This window comes from Odontesthes bonariensis, chromosome 9, assembly GCF_027942865.1.
Source record: "Odontesthes bonariensis isolate fOdoBon6 chromosome 9, fOdoBon6.hap1, whole genome shotgun sequence".
Classification (NCBI taxonomy): Eukaryota; Metazoa; Chordata; class Actinopteri; order Atheriniformes; family Atherinopsidae; genus Odontesthes; species Odontesthes bonariensis.
The window spans coordinates 18,009,142-18,022,427 of record NC_134514.1 but is presented as its reverse complement, the minus strand read 5'-3'; the positions used below and the strand labels follow the sequence as shown (position 1 = coordinate 18,022,427).

At 38.5% G+C, this 13,286-nt stretch overlaps 1 protein-coding gene across 3 annotated transcripts in view; it reads left to right on the top strand.

Moving 5' to 3' along the window:
- Positions 1–13,286, top strand: part of LOC142388337 (uncharacterized) — a 52,197-nt gene that overhangs the window by 33,184 nt on the left and 5,727 nt on the right. For 2 of the 3 annotated variants that reach the window (XM_075473464.1, XM_075473463.1), the window contains exons 73-97: positions 53–232; positions 954–1,178; positions 1,309–1,435; positions 1,623–1,822; positions 1,942–2,154; positions 4,001–4,146; positions 4,527–4,654; positions 4,824–4,968; positions 5,993–6,125; positions 6,248–6,397; positions 6,509–6,635; positions 6,728–6,939; positions 7,085–7,247; positions 8,361–8,449; positions 9,131–9,291; positions 9,794–9,908; positions 10,418–10,614; positions 10,700–10,748; positions 10,841–10,987; positions 11,136–11,471; positions 11,636–11,733; positions 11,819–11,925; positions 12,014–12,093; positions 12,762–12,790; positions 12,884–13,012. In XM_075473464.1, coding sequence (XP_075329579.1) covers positions 53–232; positions 954–1,178; positions 1,309–1,435; positions 1,623–1,822; positions 1,942–2,154; positions 4,001–4,146; positions 4,527–4,654; positions 4,824–4,968; positions 5,993–6,125; positions 6,248–6,397; positions 6,509–6,635; positions 6,728–6,939; positions 7,085–7,247; positions 8,361–8,449; positions 9,131–9,291; positions 9,794–9,908; positions 10,418–10,614; positions 10,700–10,748; positions 10,841–10,987; positions 11,136–11,471; positions 11,636–11,733; positions 11,819–11,925; positions 12,014–12,093; positions 12,762–12,790; positions 12,884–13,012 — 3,686 coding nt within the window. Of the gene's footprint in view, positions 1–52; positions 233–953; positions 1,179–1,308; positions 1,436–1,622; positions 1,823–1,941; positions 2,155–4,000; positions 4,147–4,526; positions 4,655–4,823; positions 4,969–5,992; positions 6,126–6,247; positions 6,398–6,508; positions 6,636–6,727; positions 6,940–7,084; positions 7,248–8,360; positions 8,450–9,130; positions 9,292–9,793; positions 9,909–10,417; positions 10,615–10,699; positions 10,749–10,840; positions 10,988–11,135; positions 11,472–11,635; positions 11,738–11,818; positions 11,926–12,013; positions 12,094–12,761; positions 12,791–12,883; positions 13,013–13,286 lie in introns of those variants that run through there. The other variant, XM_075473466.1, reaches the window with a different exon arrangement.

Sequence of the window (13,286 nt, the reverse complement as noted above, 5' to 3'; positions counted from 1 at the left end):
CACCATGAAAACCTTTTTTCTTTCCAGTACTTTTGGTGTTGTTTATTTGCAGGGGACCCAGTCCTTCACCTATGTCCTGCCGGTCATTACTGTGATGGTCTGCCTGGCAGTGACTTCAATGGAGGAACAGGGCCCAGGCCGTGTCCTCTGTACACTTATCGAGCTTCCCTGGGAGCACGCAGCAAGGGTGACTGCCTGCTCTGCCCTCCTGGTTCCCTCTGTAACAGCACAGGTTTGATGTTATATACAGTATTACATTCAGAACACATATTCAAACTTTAAATCAATTATACTAATTTAATGAATATCCCATTGTTTCTCTGCAAGGCCAATTTTACCCGACTTTCATTTAGCTCTAACCTTTCCCTACTCTCTACTGTGATAAAGTGTAAAATACAATTGACTACATATCTTTCTGTAGGGTTTGAATTGATATTTTTCCAATTTATATTCATTTCAAGGCTAACTGTCTGCCTATAGGTTGTAATAATTTAAATGTATAAGAACAGTATTTTCTTTGTGCCTGAGCCAGTGCCTGAGATGGAATATAAAGAAATACAATGTGAGTAAGAGCACTGAATTTAAAACTCATCACCTGAGGCCAACCAAAAGATGGAGTGGAGGATTTTCGAAGAAAAACTTCTTTCTTATCCCCTTCACACATGCTTAAGGTTTAGGACATATATTTAATAGCTAATGCCCAGCAGGAAATTTTCTCTCCAATTTCCATCTTTGCTTCTTTCAATGTGAAAATGGACCCTTCTTAAATGATAAGCAGTAAAAACTACACTATTGTTGTATCAATTTGATATGTTCCAAGGTTGAGGAGTTTGTTTTTACATTTTAAGTCTTGCTGAATATATATGTGGTTGATGATGCTGCAGATTTGTTTCTACTTTGTTGATCGTCTGTGAAGTGATGAATAGGGTTTTCAGAAAACTGTTATTTTCCAGGGCTTACAGACTACTCAAGCAGTCCCTGCCCACCAGGCTTCTGGTGCAGTGGGTCTGGACCTCCCATCCTCTGCCCAGCAGGCACCAAGAGGCAGCTTCCTGGAGCTGCTGCACCCAACCAGTGTGAGCCTTGTGCAGGGGGAACCTTCTGCCCAGACCCTCATATAACAGGAAAACCCAATGTAGAGGGCATACCCTGTAAGGCCTCCTATCAATGTCCAGTAGGTAGGTTTATCGTTATGGCATAGATTAGCTTCTGTATGTGACAGATTTTTCTTCTTACTAAATATCTTAATATCCAAACATACTAAGAAAAAGCTCCTATTTCTGAAATGAGTTTTCACGTGTGCTCCAGGTGCAGTTTCAGAGAAGCTGTGCAGAGCAGGCTCATACTGTGGGCCTCAGACTGCTGAACCTCAAATATGTCCTGAGGGTTATTTTTGCCCTGAGGGATCCCATTCCTACAACAGCCCCAAACAACTGTGAGTGCGTGAAAGGTCCAGCGACCTCCTACTGTAAAATCTGGCATGAAAACAAATCTCTTTCCCAAGGTTGATATGAAAATGAGAGTCTTCAACAGCTGACACGATGAAAGCTTTATGGAGTTTCACTGATTCTACTTGGCCTGTAATATAGCTTTATTAATAACCATGTTACCATGCTCCGCAGATGCCCATATCCTTACTACTGCTCAGCCAACAGCTCCATCCTAAAGTCCTGCGATGGGGGTTCAAGGCCAGTCAACACCAGTGGTCTCAGAGGATCCAGAAACAGCTGCTGCAGTTTGTGTGAAGGGGGCACCTATCGTCAGTACCTTTCCCCCATTCTGCAATGCCTTCCCTGTCCACCAGGATACCACTGCCTTCCAGGTGGTTTTTTTTAAAGAAAAAAAAAAGATATTCATCATCTTAACTAAAGAAAATACACAATATAATTTACTTAATTGTCAAACCACGAATAAAGTGTTAAATGATTTTTATTGCAACAGGTACAGACAACTACAAGTCAAAGCCATGTCCACCTGGCTATGTTTGTCCGAAGGGATCTACTCGACCAATATCATGCCCACCTGGCACCTTTGGTAACCTCACTCATGCTGAGAACATGGATGACTGTCACCCATGTCCAGCGAACACCTTTAACCATCTGCCCGCCCAGAAGGCCTGCTTTCCCTGCGGCAGCTCCTCCAATTCACCAGCTGGTTAGATGCCCAAATCATAGCATCATTGTTTGCATTTCACATTTCACACAACTGTGACAAACAAAAAAAAAAATGGCATTTTTCAGATTGTGACTATGATCAGCTGTTGAAAGATTGTTTAATGCACTTCGAAATTGGGATTAGTCCAGAAAGTTAGACACTAACACTCACTGTTATCTAATGTGAAGCTCAGACTTTAAATATGTTAACAATATATTCAGAAGTTTGCTATGTGAGCAGCAACGACTGGTCGACTCTAACATTAAGTTATTTCAGTGTTTTGTTATATAATTACTGTACTGTGGAGGCAGTCCCCATCATACTTGTGTGGTGTATACAGTCTGGTTCTAAACACAATAACAGAATAATTGTTTCTTTAATTTTTCAGCTAACTATCTTAATCTACATTATAAACACAATAGAACTATGATTAAAGCCACCACCTGTGAAAATACAGCTAAAATGTTTTCAGTACCTTAACAATGCATGCAGATGCAAAATACAAAGTGACAATTACATTTTTTAACATTCATGATACCAGTCAGTCACCACACAAATCTGTGTGAAATAAAAAAAAACCAGTACTAAAATTTAGCAATTTTTTTTACATGTTTTAATGGCGTTTTACAGGGTCACACAAATATGGTTGACATTTCTTTGTGTATTTCTAAATAACAGGAGAAATCTGTATAAATCAGTCGCGGCTATTCAGAGACAACACGGGAAGCCGGGCAGCCTCTCCCATTCTCTGGCGAAATTGCTACATCTTCAATGTTAAATTGACGATAAAACAGTTATTCACAAAACACAAGATATGCCCAATACTGCATTTACTTTCATAACTACAACATGTTGTCCTGTAGCTTAATGAAGTGATTTGTTTTGAAATCGCCGCCGTTCACTGAGGAAATCATGTTATGAAGCCGCCACTAACAGCCAGGCTTCCGAGCCGAGGGCTGCCCGGCTTCGAGGAGGGGGCGGGAGAGTCAAGTTTTTTTCTACAATTCTAGGTCATCATTGGCTAAATCGACAAAAACTCATCACTTCCGAGGCTGCTCGGCGTCTCTGGGGGTAGATTAGACGTGGGCGTGTCAATATGAGGGGCTGTGTCGTGATGATTGGAGTTAGTGTTTGTCGATCATGAGGCAGCCGAATTTTTATGCGGGGAGAAGCACGCTGGAACTTCAGTCCCAAAGCGGATACGAAAGAGACTGGTTGTCTGTGAAAGTGCTGTCGGAGTTTCACTCATTTCCCATCGTTTCCATTTCCATCCTCACACACATACACTTTTGTAAATATTACAATGTAAATAAGAAACACATCCTTGTTGTTTAGAAGTTTTGTCAATCATATTCCTATTGTGCATTTGTTTGTCGTGTTAGCTAGTAGTTTTGTGACAATGGCGGCTATGCTCGATCAAACTCTAAGTATTCATTATGACAGGGAAAAATGCTCCACAGATTCAGATCCAGCCACAGATCCAGCCATTTACAGGCCTTAGATTCGATCATACTTGATTTTGGCCTTTCTGTGTGAATTTTCACAGTCTATACCTTCTTTCTGTGTATTTGCTGGGCATACTTGTCATACTAGACACAGCTATGTTATAACTAATTCTTTTTAACTTTGCTATCTTCTGCTTTGGGATGGCACGAGCCACTACAACCCTGAACACGTTATATGGGCTTCCCCTGTTTTAAAAGTCAGCAGCCGCCATTGGTATAAATAGTACAAGAACAGTCTCTTACAATTGATCTATTTTTTATTTTCACAATGTAATGCTCAGTTTCAAAAGACTTGTTTATTTGTAAAGGAAAATCATTATCAGTCACACTTGTTTCCGCAGGTTCTTCCTCTTGTATTTGCATTGGTGATAACAGAGCTTTCCAGTATTCTGATGGATCATGTGTATGCAGAACTGGCTTTATCTTCTACAATGAGTTGGATTTCAAAAGTTCTACATCTGACAGTGAATTGGACTGTCAGCCTGAGGTGAATAAAATAATAAGAATATATATATTACACTTTACTTTTTCTTAAATGAACCTAGTTAGGTAGTTTCCAGTTAAAATTGCAATTTCTACTTTAAGTTTAAAAAACATTCTATCCAAAACTTTGAACTGAGTGACACCAGCTGATGCTGAGGATTCCAAGAAGTATATAAACAAGCTTCCTTAACTTGCAAACTGTATTGATTTGACACCATATCTTTCTTTATTGTTTTCACATTTGCATTTTTGGGGGATGGAAATCAATACAAGTTTGCAAGCCGGTGGATAGTCAAAAGTTCAGTCATGAGTGATGTAACCAACAGCAACATCCTTGTGTTTGAAGTCCTTTCAGATGTCTGTGTCTGTGTTTGTGTGTCTCAGGTGAACAGACGGTGCGCCACTGGAGAGGTACGGTTAGCAGCATCCAGGGAGTGTGTGTCACCATCCCTCCACTCCTGTAATATCACCTGTGGACCACATGGAGGAACTCTGGATGTGGAGATGGGCATGTAGGTCTCATTTCGATTTATATAAGTGTCAACCTAGTTATAGACTCAATCCCTGATTTAAAGTTACTGTGTAGAAACTACTATACCTTATGATAGCTATGTAAAATATTTTAGTCTGATACACTGTTTTTCCGTTTCTTGACTTATCTGCCTGATCCTGCCACGTCAGCTGCCAGTGTGAGCGATATGTGTCTGCAGAGGAGCTTTGCAATACTTCCTGCCTTTCCAGACTGCCTCAGCTCTCTGCCCAGCTTTCACCAGAGGGAAACCTGCTGCTCAGCCTCAAAGATAGAGACAGCATGGCCTGGGCTAGGGTGAGAGAAAGCTGATAGTGCCACTTACAAACTGAAGATCAGCCACACCAATTCAAGACAGTGAATTATCCATTTTAGTCCTGTTGTTCAGCATTTTCTAATATGTTACCCCATGTTATTTTTACATGTAAATAAATTAGAAAAGCAATATAAGGCTGCTACTGGCAGATAAAAATGAGCACAATCGGTATTGTGATGGTGCAGCCAAGTAACTTTTCAGACTATGGCCTGCTTACATAGATTACTGGGTGGAATACCTGGCGCAGCATCTATCAAACTTTGCTATTCTGAGTCTCAGCAGAACACACTGAAAAATGCTGCAGCTGCACATTTTGTGATTTCATTGCATATGGCGAGGGAAAAATGATTAATAATGTCTCTCAGAAAAACAGGAAAGTGTTTAGTTTTTCAACAAGAAGCTATCTTGGTCTTGTTTTTTCTAAAAATCTCATCACTTATGAATGTGCATGTTTTTTGTGTGTGCTGCATTTGGAGATATTTAATAACATGACATTTTTTTTTTTATTCAACAAAAGCAAAACGTCTTTTCTCTTGTGCAGGGAATTTGACTAAATTCAACCAACTAGCCTTCCCTGGATGGCATATAACGTTGGGTAGACATTGAATTTTGGATGCATAGTATCGCGACTTAAAATTGACAAAGCAAAATATTTTATACACACCAAACCTGACCTCTAAATGTGAGCTTTGCACATCAAGCATGACATGACGTTGACATTGTATCAACTTTAAATTTTGGTCACCCTTTGTCACAACAAAAAAACAACATTGAAACTGGGTAACATTCAATTTAACCTATTCTGTATGTTAAGTTATAATAAACACAACTCACGGTAAATGTACAATCTACTTAATATTTTACAAAAGGGGTATTTTCTTCAACCTAATCAGCCCCCCTGACTTTTTTTTTTATATTGATAAAGCAGATTTGTTTATATTAAGCAAACTGTGGCATAGCACCGCTGTGTCAGTTCTTATTTGTGTTGTTTGTGCTTACTTCCAGACAGTAACAAATGTCTTAGGTCCTGATATCCATGCAAAGATCTCTGGAAAAATACATTTGGTCCAGTTTGACTCTGAGGGAGTGTTTGGTTGGATTCCTATACAAAAGGACCTTGTCAATCATTTTCTGTCAGGTAACCTGATAAGTCATATTCGTTATTGTTCTTTTTTAAAGAACCCATATGTTTATGTATCCAGCATCAATTTGCAATAGATTTGAACGACTTGTAAATTCTACAAATTTATCTCTATTTAGAACCAACAGAGATCCTAAACACAAGATCCAGAAGCAGGAGAGACACGAAAGGTGATAGTGTTCCGACAGTCCTTCCTAGAATCCCAAATCCCATCGCCTGTCTTTCCTCTGGTGACATGCTTGTTTTTCATCTCACCATCAACCACACCGGTATCATACCTTTTTTTTCTACTTTCAGAATTGTTTTATCATGATGATAAGATTGCATTTTATGTTCTTTAAAATACTGTCATCTTATTCCAACTTTGCTTAAATCCCTAGACCGACGTCTCAGCCACTTTCCAGTGTATCAGAAAGATCACCTGTTTAATAGTAACCCCAGCTGGGACTTTGGTGCCTTCAGACACCTGCAGATACTCATGAGCCAGACAAACGTCAACTCTACAAGGTACGGTAGACTCCACACAGTATTCATCATCTTGAAATACATATTGCATAGCAACTCCTTATCTGTCTGTCTTTTTTTTTATCTTCCCTCAGGTTTGCCCATGTTTTCTCAGAGACAGGGAAATATGTGTTTGTGGACAGTGTTGTCCCTGAGTGGAGTTTGGTGGTGGTAGTCAGTGAGGAAGGGACAGAGTGTGACCCCAGAGCTGCTGTATTTCAACCCATGACTCCAGCACATTTGGTCAAATATGGGATTGTCAAGCAGCACCAACTCAACCTCCTACCTGACTGGAGAGTGATTACTGGTAGGTATTTTTGTGGGAACATTACTGTAACGAACTTACCCTCTGGATAGATACTTTACTGTCAATCAATATGCAGCCAAAGAGCACATATGATAGAAAGAGATGGCTCTGTGTATCACTACAATACAAAATTGCCTGTGTGCAGGGATCCTGAGTCTGCTGTTGGTTGTGGTTGTAATTCTGACCACCACAGTACTAGTTTTGCGACCCAGCGAAGCAAAGCTTGTCACACAGTGGAAAACAAAGCCGAAGTGGCGCAGTCTCGGGGAGCCCTTCTGTCCAGCGGAGTGTGTTTGCAGCAGAGAAAGGTGTGTTCGTGTGGACAGCATAGCTGATGTGGTGTTTTCTGTGTCAACACATGGTGGGTGTCTGATTGCAAATTCCGTAAGTGTATTCCTGCCCTCACAGCAAAAAATAAACAGAAATGTAAAAAGTTTACTGTCAATGATGTCACATTATGATGCACAAACTTACCATGTCATGGTAAGAAGCTTTTTTTGCTGTAATAATATACTAGTTATGCTATAGTAAGATGATCTTTTAGCATTTTAGAATAAAAATTGTATGCTTTTATAACAAGAAAACATGTTCATTAAAATATTAAAATAACCTTTAGTATTGCAGCATGAAACATTTAGATGAGATGGTATAAGCCTTGCTGAGGAGGCATCTTAGTCATCCCGTGCCAGAGAATGTTTGTATCCGTGGAGACATTCTTGCTATTCCAAATAAAAGCTCAATGATAAATGATTTTTCTTTAAAAAGTGTCAAACTCATTCTTCTTTTTGCACAGTCCCATAGATTTTAAAATCCCTCCTCGTCTACTCCTAATTATGAATATCATCCACACTCATTGTCTTGCATAATTGTCTCTGATAGAGTCTAGTCATGACGGTATTGAAAATAACATTGATCTCGTGTAATTTGAATGGAGATTTGTCGATGGTTCCTAACTGTGGATTAAAGTGAGTGCTTCGGTTGGTGTGCTGACCATCTTCTTATCCTAAAACAGGGGAATGGAAAAGACATAACAAAATGTCAGTCAGTTGATCCCAATATTGACAACACTGCTATTGTTCACAAAGGGTAATACAGCAAGAAGGAGATTGATAAAACTTTCTCATTAACAGCAGAATTGTCATACGTCAACATGTCAAAACCCACTAACATTTTCAATGCAGCTTTCACACGATCGACTTGATACTTAAACCATTTTTCTGTTTCAGATGTCGTACCTCGGTGTACAAAGTAAAATGGTTATTTTCTTTGAAAGAGACAGATGGAAAAATAATAGAGAGAGGGGATGTGCTGTACATTTTGTTAAAAACTATTTGAAATTGAGTTTAACATTTAAAAGCGCTAAGAGATACTGTGCAATGCTTTCTCAAAACTGTTATTGTGGTCTTATCTTTGTTTTTCAGCATATTGGTCCAAAGCCAAGGTGGCATTATTGGCAGCAGAGGTGTAGGAGAGGGAGCAGAAGCTGAGGAGCCCTTTATTTCAAAGGGAGGCAAGTGCCCTGTTTATTACACTGTGCTTTATCTTCTTTCTCAAACCATCATGAAAACAAGTAAGGGCAGTGTGGAATTTGAGGCCAGCTGGCTTTTAAAGATGGTTTTGCTAAGTGTGGTCTTGCATAGACGATAAGTCTGCATACAGTGATTCAGTATCAGCAGCCAAAAAGAGAAAAAATAGATTATTTTATTTGAAGCTAGCCAAAGTTGAAATTATATTTTGTGACTCACTTCAGTAATGCTTTGGTTATTTTCAATAAACCACCCCTGTGATAATTAACCAATAAAAATGTTTCCATAAACACTTTGGCTGTGTTTTTACGTCTGACTGGTTTTCAATGCACTGCCGTTATTTGTCTGTAGTCTTTGATAGTGGAGCTGATTTTAATGTCCATCAGTGAATGCTTATTGCATTATTCATGCAGCTTGATAGAGCATTAAAATGTCCATTGGTCTATTATGAAACCAAAATGCACAAATAGCCAGCAGTTAACAGCCTATTTCCAGTCTGACTTAATATATAGAAAAGGGATAGTTTATGCTGCACTCTAATGATTTGTGCTGTTATCATTTAAGAAAGTCAGAGAGACTTTTCTGAACTGATAGGAAACCAAATGAAGGAAACTTTTTAATTTCATTATCCCTCCATTCAAATGACAATTACTGGTCCCATTTAGGAAGTCTGTCAGGTTGCTGCGATCTGGAGGAGTTTAATGTGAAGACTCTGTATGACAAACTGGAGGATCAGAACCTCCATATTGCTTCTCAACTGGCCCGACACCGCAAAGACATGCAGGAATTTTATAGAAATATCTGCCAACAGGCAGAATCACTCAAGGTGAGTTTTACAAACAAAACATGACATGTAGTATGATGGATGAATTCAAAATATCCAAAAACATTTCAAGAAAACATACCGTGTGTTTGTCTTTTTTTTATCTCACCAATGTTTAAAACTTTAATTATAGAAACTTTTGGCATGCATTTCTATTTATTTTGCACTGAAATTAAAGCAGCTCAGGAGTGGATTTTAGCCCTGATGTCCTGCAGCTATCCTAGAAGGCACACAGTTTATTGGAAGGGTCTGTCCAATTAATTAGTGCTATGCTGTATCATTCTAGGTAGGGATTCAGCAAATAGACAACTCAAATTTTTTTCTCATTAATGGCCTACAACTATTCTTCTTTTGTAAATAATGTATTGACCATCGACTTCAACTTAGTACAAATGCACCTAGTTGGAAAAATCAATGATTTATTCAATAAAGAATTGCCTATTAGTTAGTTTTGTAATATGAAGATATATTTAAAAAAAAATCTAAACTGTATATATTCTTTTAGAATGTCTTCGAGAATATGGATACTAAAAAGCTGAGTATTCTTAAGGAGATTCTAGTCCATAATGCAACAAAGGATAAACCATCTCCCACCAGTGTGGAGGAGGGAGATACGCAAGGTAAAAGGAAATGATGATAAATATGAAAAACTTTCAAGACTCTAAGATGTTTAAATATTCTCTTTTAACCTTCAGAATTACATTTACGAATAACAGTATTTGTCTTGCCTTTAAAATTGTGAGAAACTGGAAAAAAATCTCCTTCTTATCAAGAAAAACCATAACTCATACTGTAGTTGAGTCTTTTTAGTGATTTTTTTTTTTTAACTAGTTTAAGAACATAAAAAAAAAAATGCCAAGAATTTGTTACAGTATGTTTTGTGGTTCTACTTTTTTTTTCTTATCTTACTAGATGAAATACCTTTCAGCTGCTCTTATTTTTCATATCATACAAAATGCAGCCATGGCAATAATTCTCACAAGTGTTCAAGGCTCTAGATTCAATGGCTCAGAGACCTAAAACAACATCTTGTTGTGCTTTGACAGGCTGAATTGTATGTCACTAACTTTAGTCAATGTTTTTGTCAAATCTATATCTTGCTTGGAACTGAACTTCTTCACCACCCAAGCTGCAGCCTTTATATCACTACTGGGAGCTGTTCTTCGATCAGTGGAAGCTCTGTTATGTAGGCTGACAGGAGAAGCCTGGCAGAACCAGGATTTGGCTGGTGTCACATACTGTCATACCGGTCCTCACGATGCCAGAGACTGTCAGCCTCAAGCTGGATGTATGCAACCCAGTGACACCAACATGTGTTTTGCACAGGTACAGCACTGTAGTGGCATAGTTTGGTTTGTAGCATTAACTTGAAATAAATAGAGATTTACTTTCGTTCTCAATTGTCCAACAGTTTTCATCAGTAACTATGACCAAAGCGGGAGCCCTTCCCCATGAGACAGGTTAGAAGAAAATCTTTACATGTACAGTGGTTTGTTTTATTCACATGGATATTAGGATATTATGTCCTCAAGACCCATTCTTTGTCCCATAGAACACGCACAAAGCGCAGTTCCGTCTCTTAGTGATCACGATCTGTCCAAGCTGGTCACCATGTCTCCTTTATTCAAGACCCTGCAGGAGATTCAGCAGTCTTTACAAAACCAAACCACAGATGAGCCACATCAGAACTGCCACAATGGTAAAGAAACATAATACAAAATCAAACCCAACTGCAGTTTAGGACCCAAGAAGTAGGAATTAATGATAAATGATGGACATTATACCCTGTAATAAAAAGTGTTAAACATCCCATCTCAAAGTCTAAACCATGGTGTTTTCTCTATTAGCGTCTATGGAGCATATTTTCCAGGGCAACCACGATGGACAACTCGTCCCCACTGCGTTGGACAACCTCTCACCGCAACACTCAGCCATTTTCCTGTTTGGTTGTGAGGTGATGCAGCTGCTTGCAAACTATCCCAGGTTCCCCTCTGTGCTTCTGCTATTGGCCAAGTCAATCCCCTTTTCCTCATCTCCTTCTAATGAGAGTCTGCTGCTACATTGCTCGGGGGACTTTTATTTTGATGCCACCAATCAAATCCTTTATTTGTCAGAGGCAACACTTCAGCATGTGGGACATTTCATTGCCATCATTCTGCAGTCCATGGCCCACATAGCAGCAGGTAATCAGAAAAATATTAGACAGTCCCTAAAGCCAATCTTGCGTCTTGCTTTTGCAACAGTCACATGTTGTACATTATAATAGTCCTGGCAAGCATCTTTGAAAGCTCAAAGTATGTAATCTTCTTTGGAAACTACATGAAATATTCATATTATTTTTATTCAGGTCCCAAGCCAGAGAGGGTTATGCAAGCTCTGCATGAGGCCATTTCAGCTCTGAGCATTCACCTGTTCAATCTTTCTTTCAAATGGAGCACAGCAGAGGTGTGTAAGTGCTATTCAAACATCACTAATCATTCTCCTCCTGCTCAAATTTCTCCATTTAATTTTTTCTGCCTTCTTTTTACAGTCAAATTTCAGTGCATTAGATGGGCGGCACGGCACATTAGTCGAACAGTTTCTGAATATTAGAGTTCCCTCAGAAGCACACTTCACCGAGCACTTATTGGCTAGCAGGTTGGTGATCAAGATAAAACCTACAGCATTATACTTGTTCATTTTTGCAGTTACAGTAAATAACTTTCATCTCCTGTTTACAATTTAGACTCAAGAACTATAAAAATTTCAAGTTGGAGCAGCTCATTTCCAACCTCAAACAAAGTTCATCTCCAGACATCGAGACAGGTATGAAGTTGTTCATTTCTAGTTTGATGCAATTGAATTATAGTCAGCAAAATCAATGACAACATTTTCTGTTCCCCAAACTATACATAATATATACACTTGTTTGGAGACCACAAGGAATAAAACTAAACAAAAACGCTTGTTAGGAAGCTTTCAGTGAATTATTTTTATCATGTGACCATTTGTTTCCTCTCCTCACATCACATTTCTGCTTTAGTGACAATTTACTCTGTAACTTTGTTCTGCAATTGTACCTCAATATGTCTCTGGAGCTCAAAGACATATACTAACAAATGTATAAGAAACAAGGCAGCAGGAAGAATTGTCAGAATGACTGAACATCATGAGTGTCCAACATTGATTTTTGTTAGCATCTGGTCTCCAAATTCACAAAATGCATTGATTATTGACTGTAGATGATGGAATAATCAAATCGTCCAGTACTCAAATACTCAGAGTTCATTCGACTTTAAGTCGATGTTTCAATGAGTATTGAAGCTCTTGAGTCTGTTATTGCACATGCACCTATTGGGTGTTTTTGCTCTGCTGGAAATGCAATAATATCAAATTGCTTGGTGCTTTAATTGTTACTTTTTCCATCAAAATAGACTCTTAAGACATTTCTCTATGGTTTTGATTACGAATAATCAAAATATGTTATTTTACAGGTTTGCCAGGAAAAGGGACACCAGTGCAGGTAACGAGGATGCAAATAGTAAACATAGTTAATTTTAAAGGATCACTGTCCTCTATTAAATCTCAGATTACTTCACCAATTCCTGTGTTCTAGATGTCATGTGTAGAGGAAGAAATTGATCGCATGCACGAGTCTTTCTTGCAGCTGAGCATGCAAATACAGAGGAGAGCTCAAATGAGCACATGGCGAAAGGATAGAGAGACCAGTGCTGGAAACCGTGTGGTAATTGGCTTGTATATTACACGTTACAAATATCTTATATTTACACAGTTCAAAGACTGAATCTGTGTGAAGATTTGATTTAGTTGGAAAAGGGATTAGAAATGATCTCTTTGTGTTTTTTTTCCTGCATATTTTGTTCAAGTTTCTTACCACTCATTATTATCGCGTTTCATACACGTGACAAATGACATATTCAATTGATAAATTCTTTAGAATAATGATATAAGATTTAAACATATCTCCTTCATGCTGTTCATTTGCTTTTTTTCAGCCT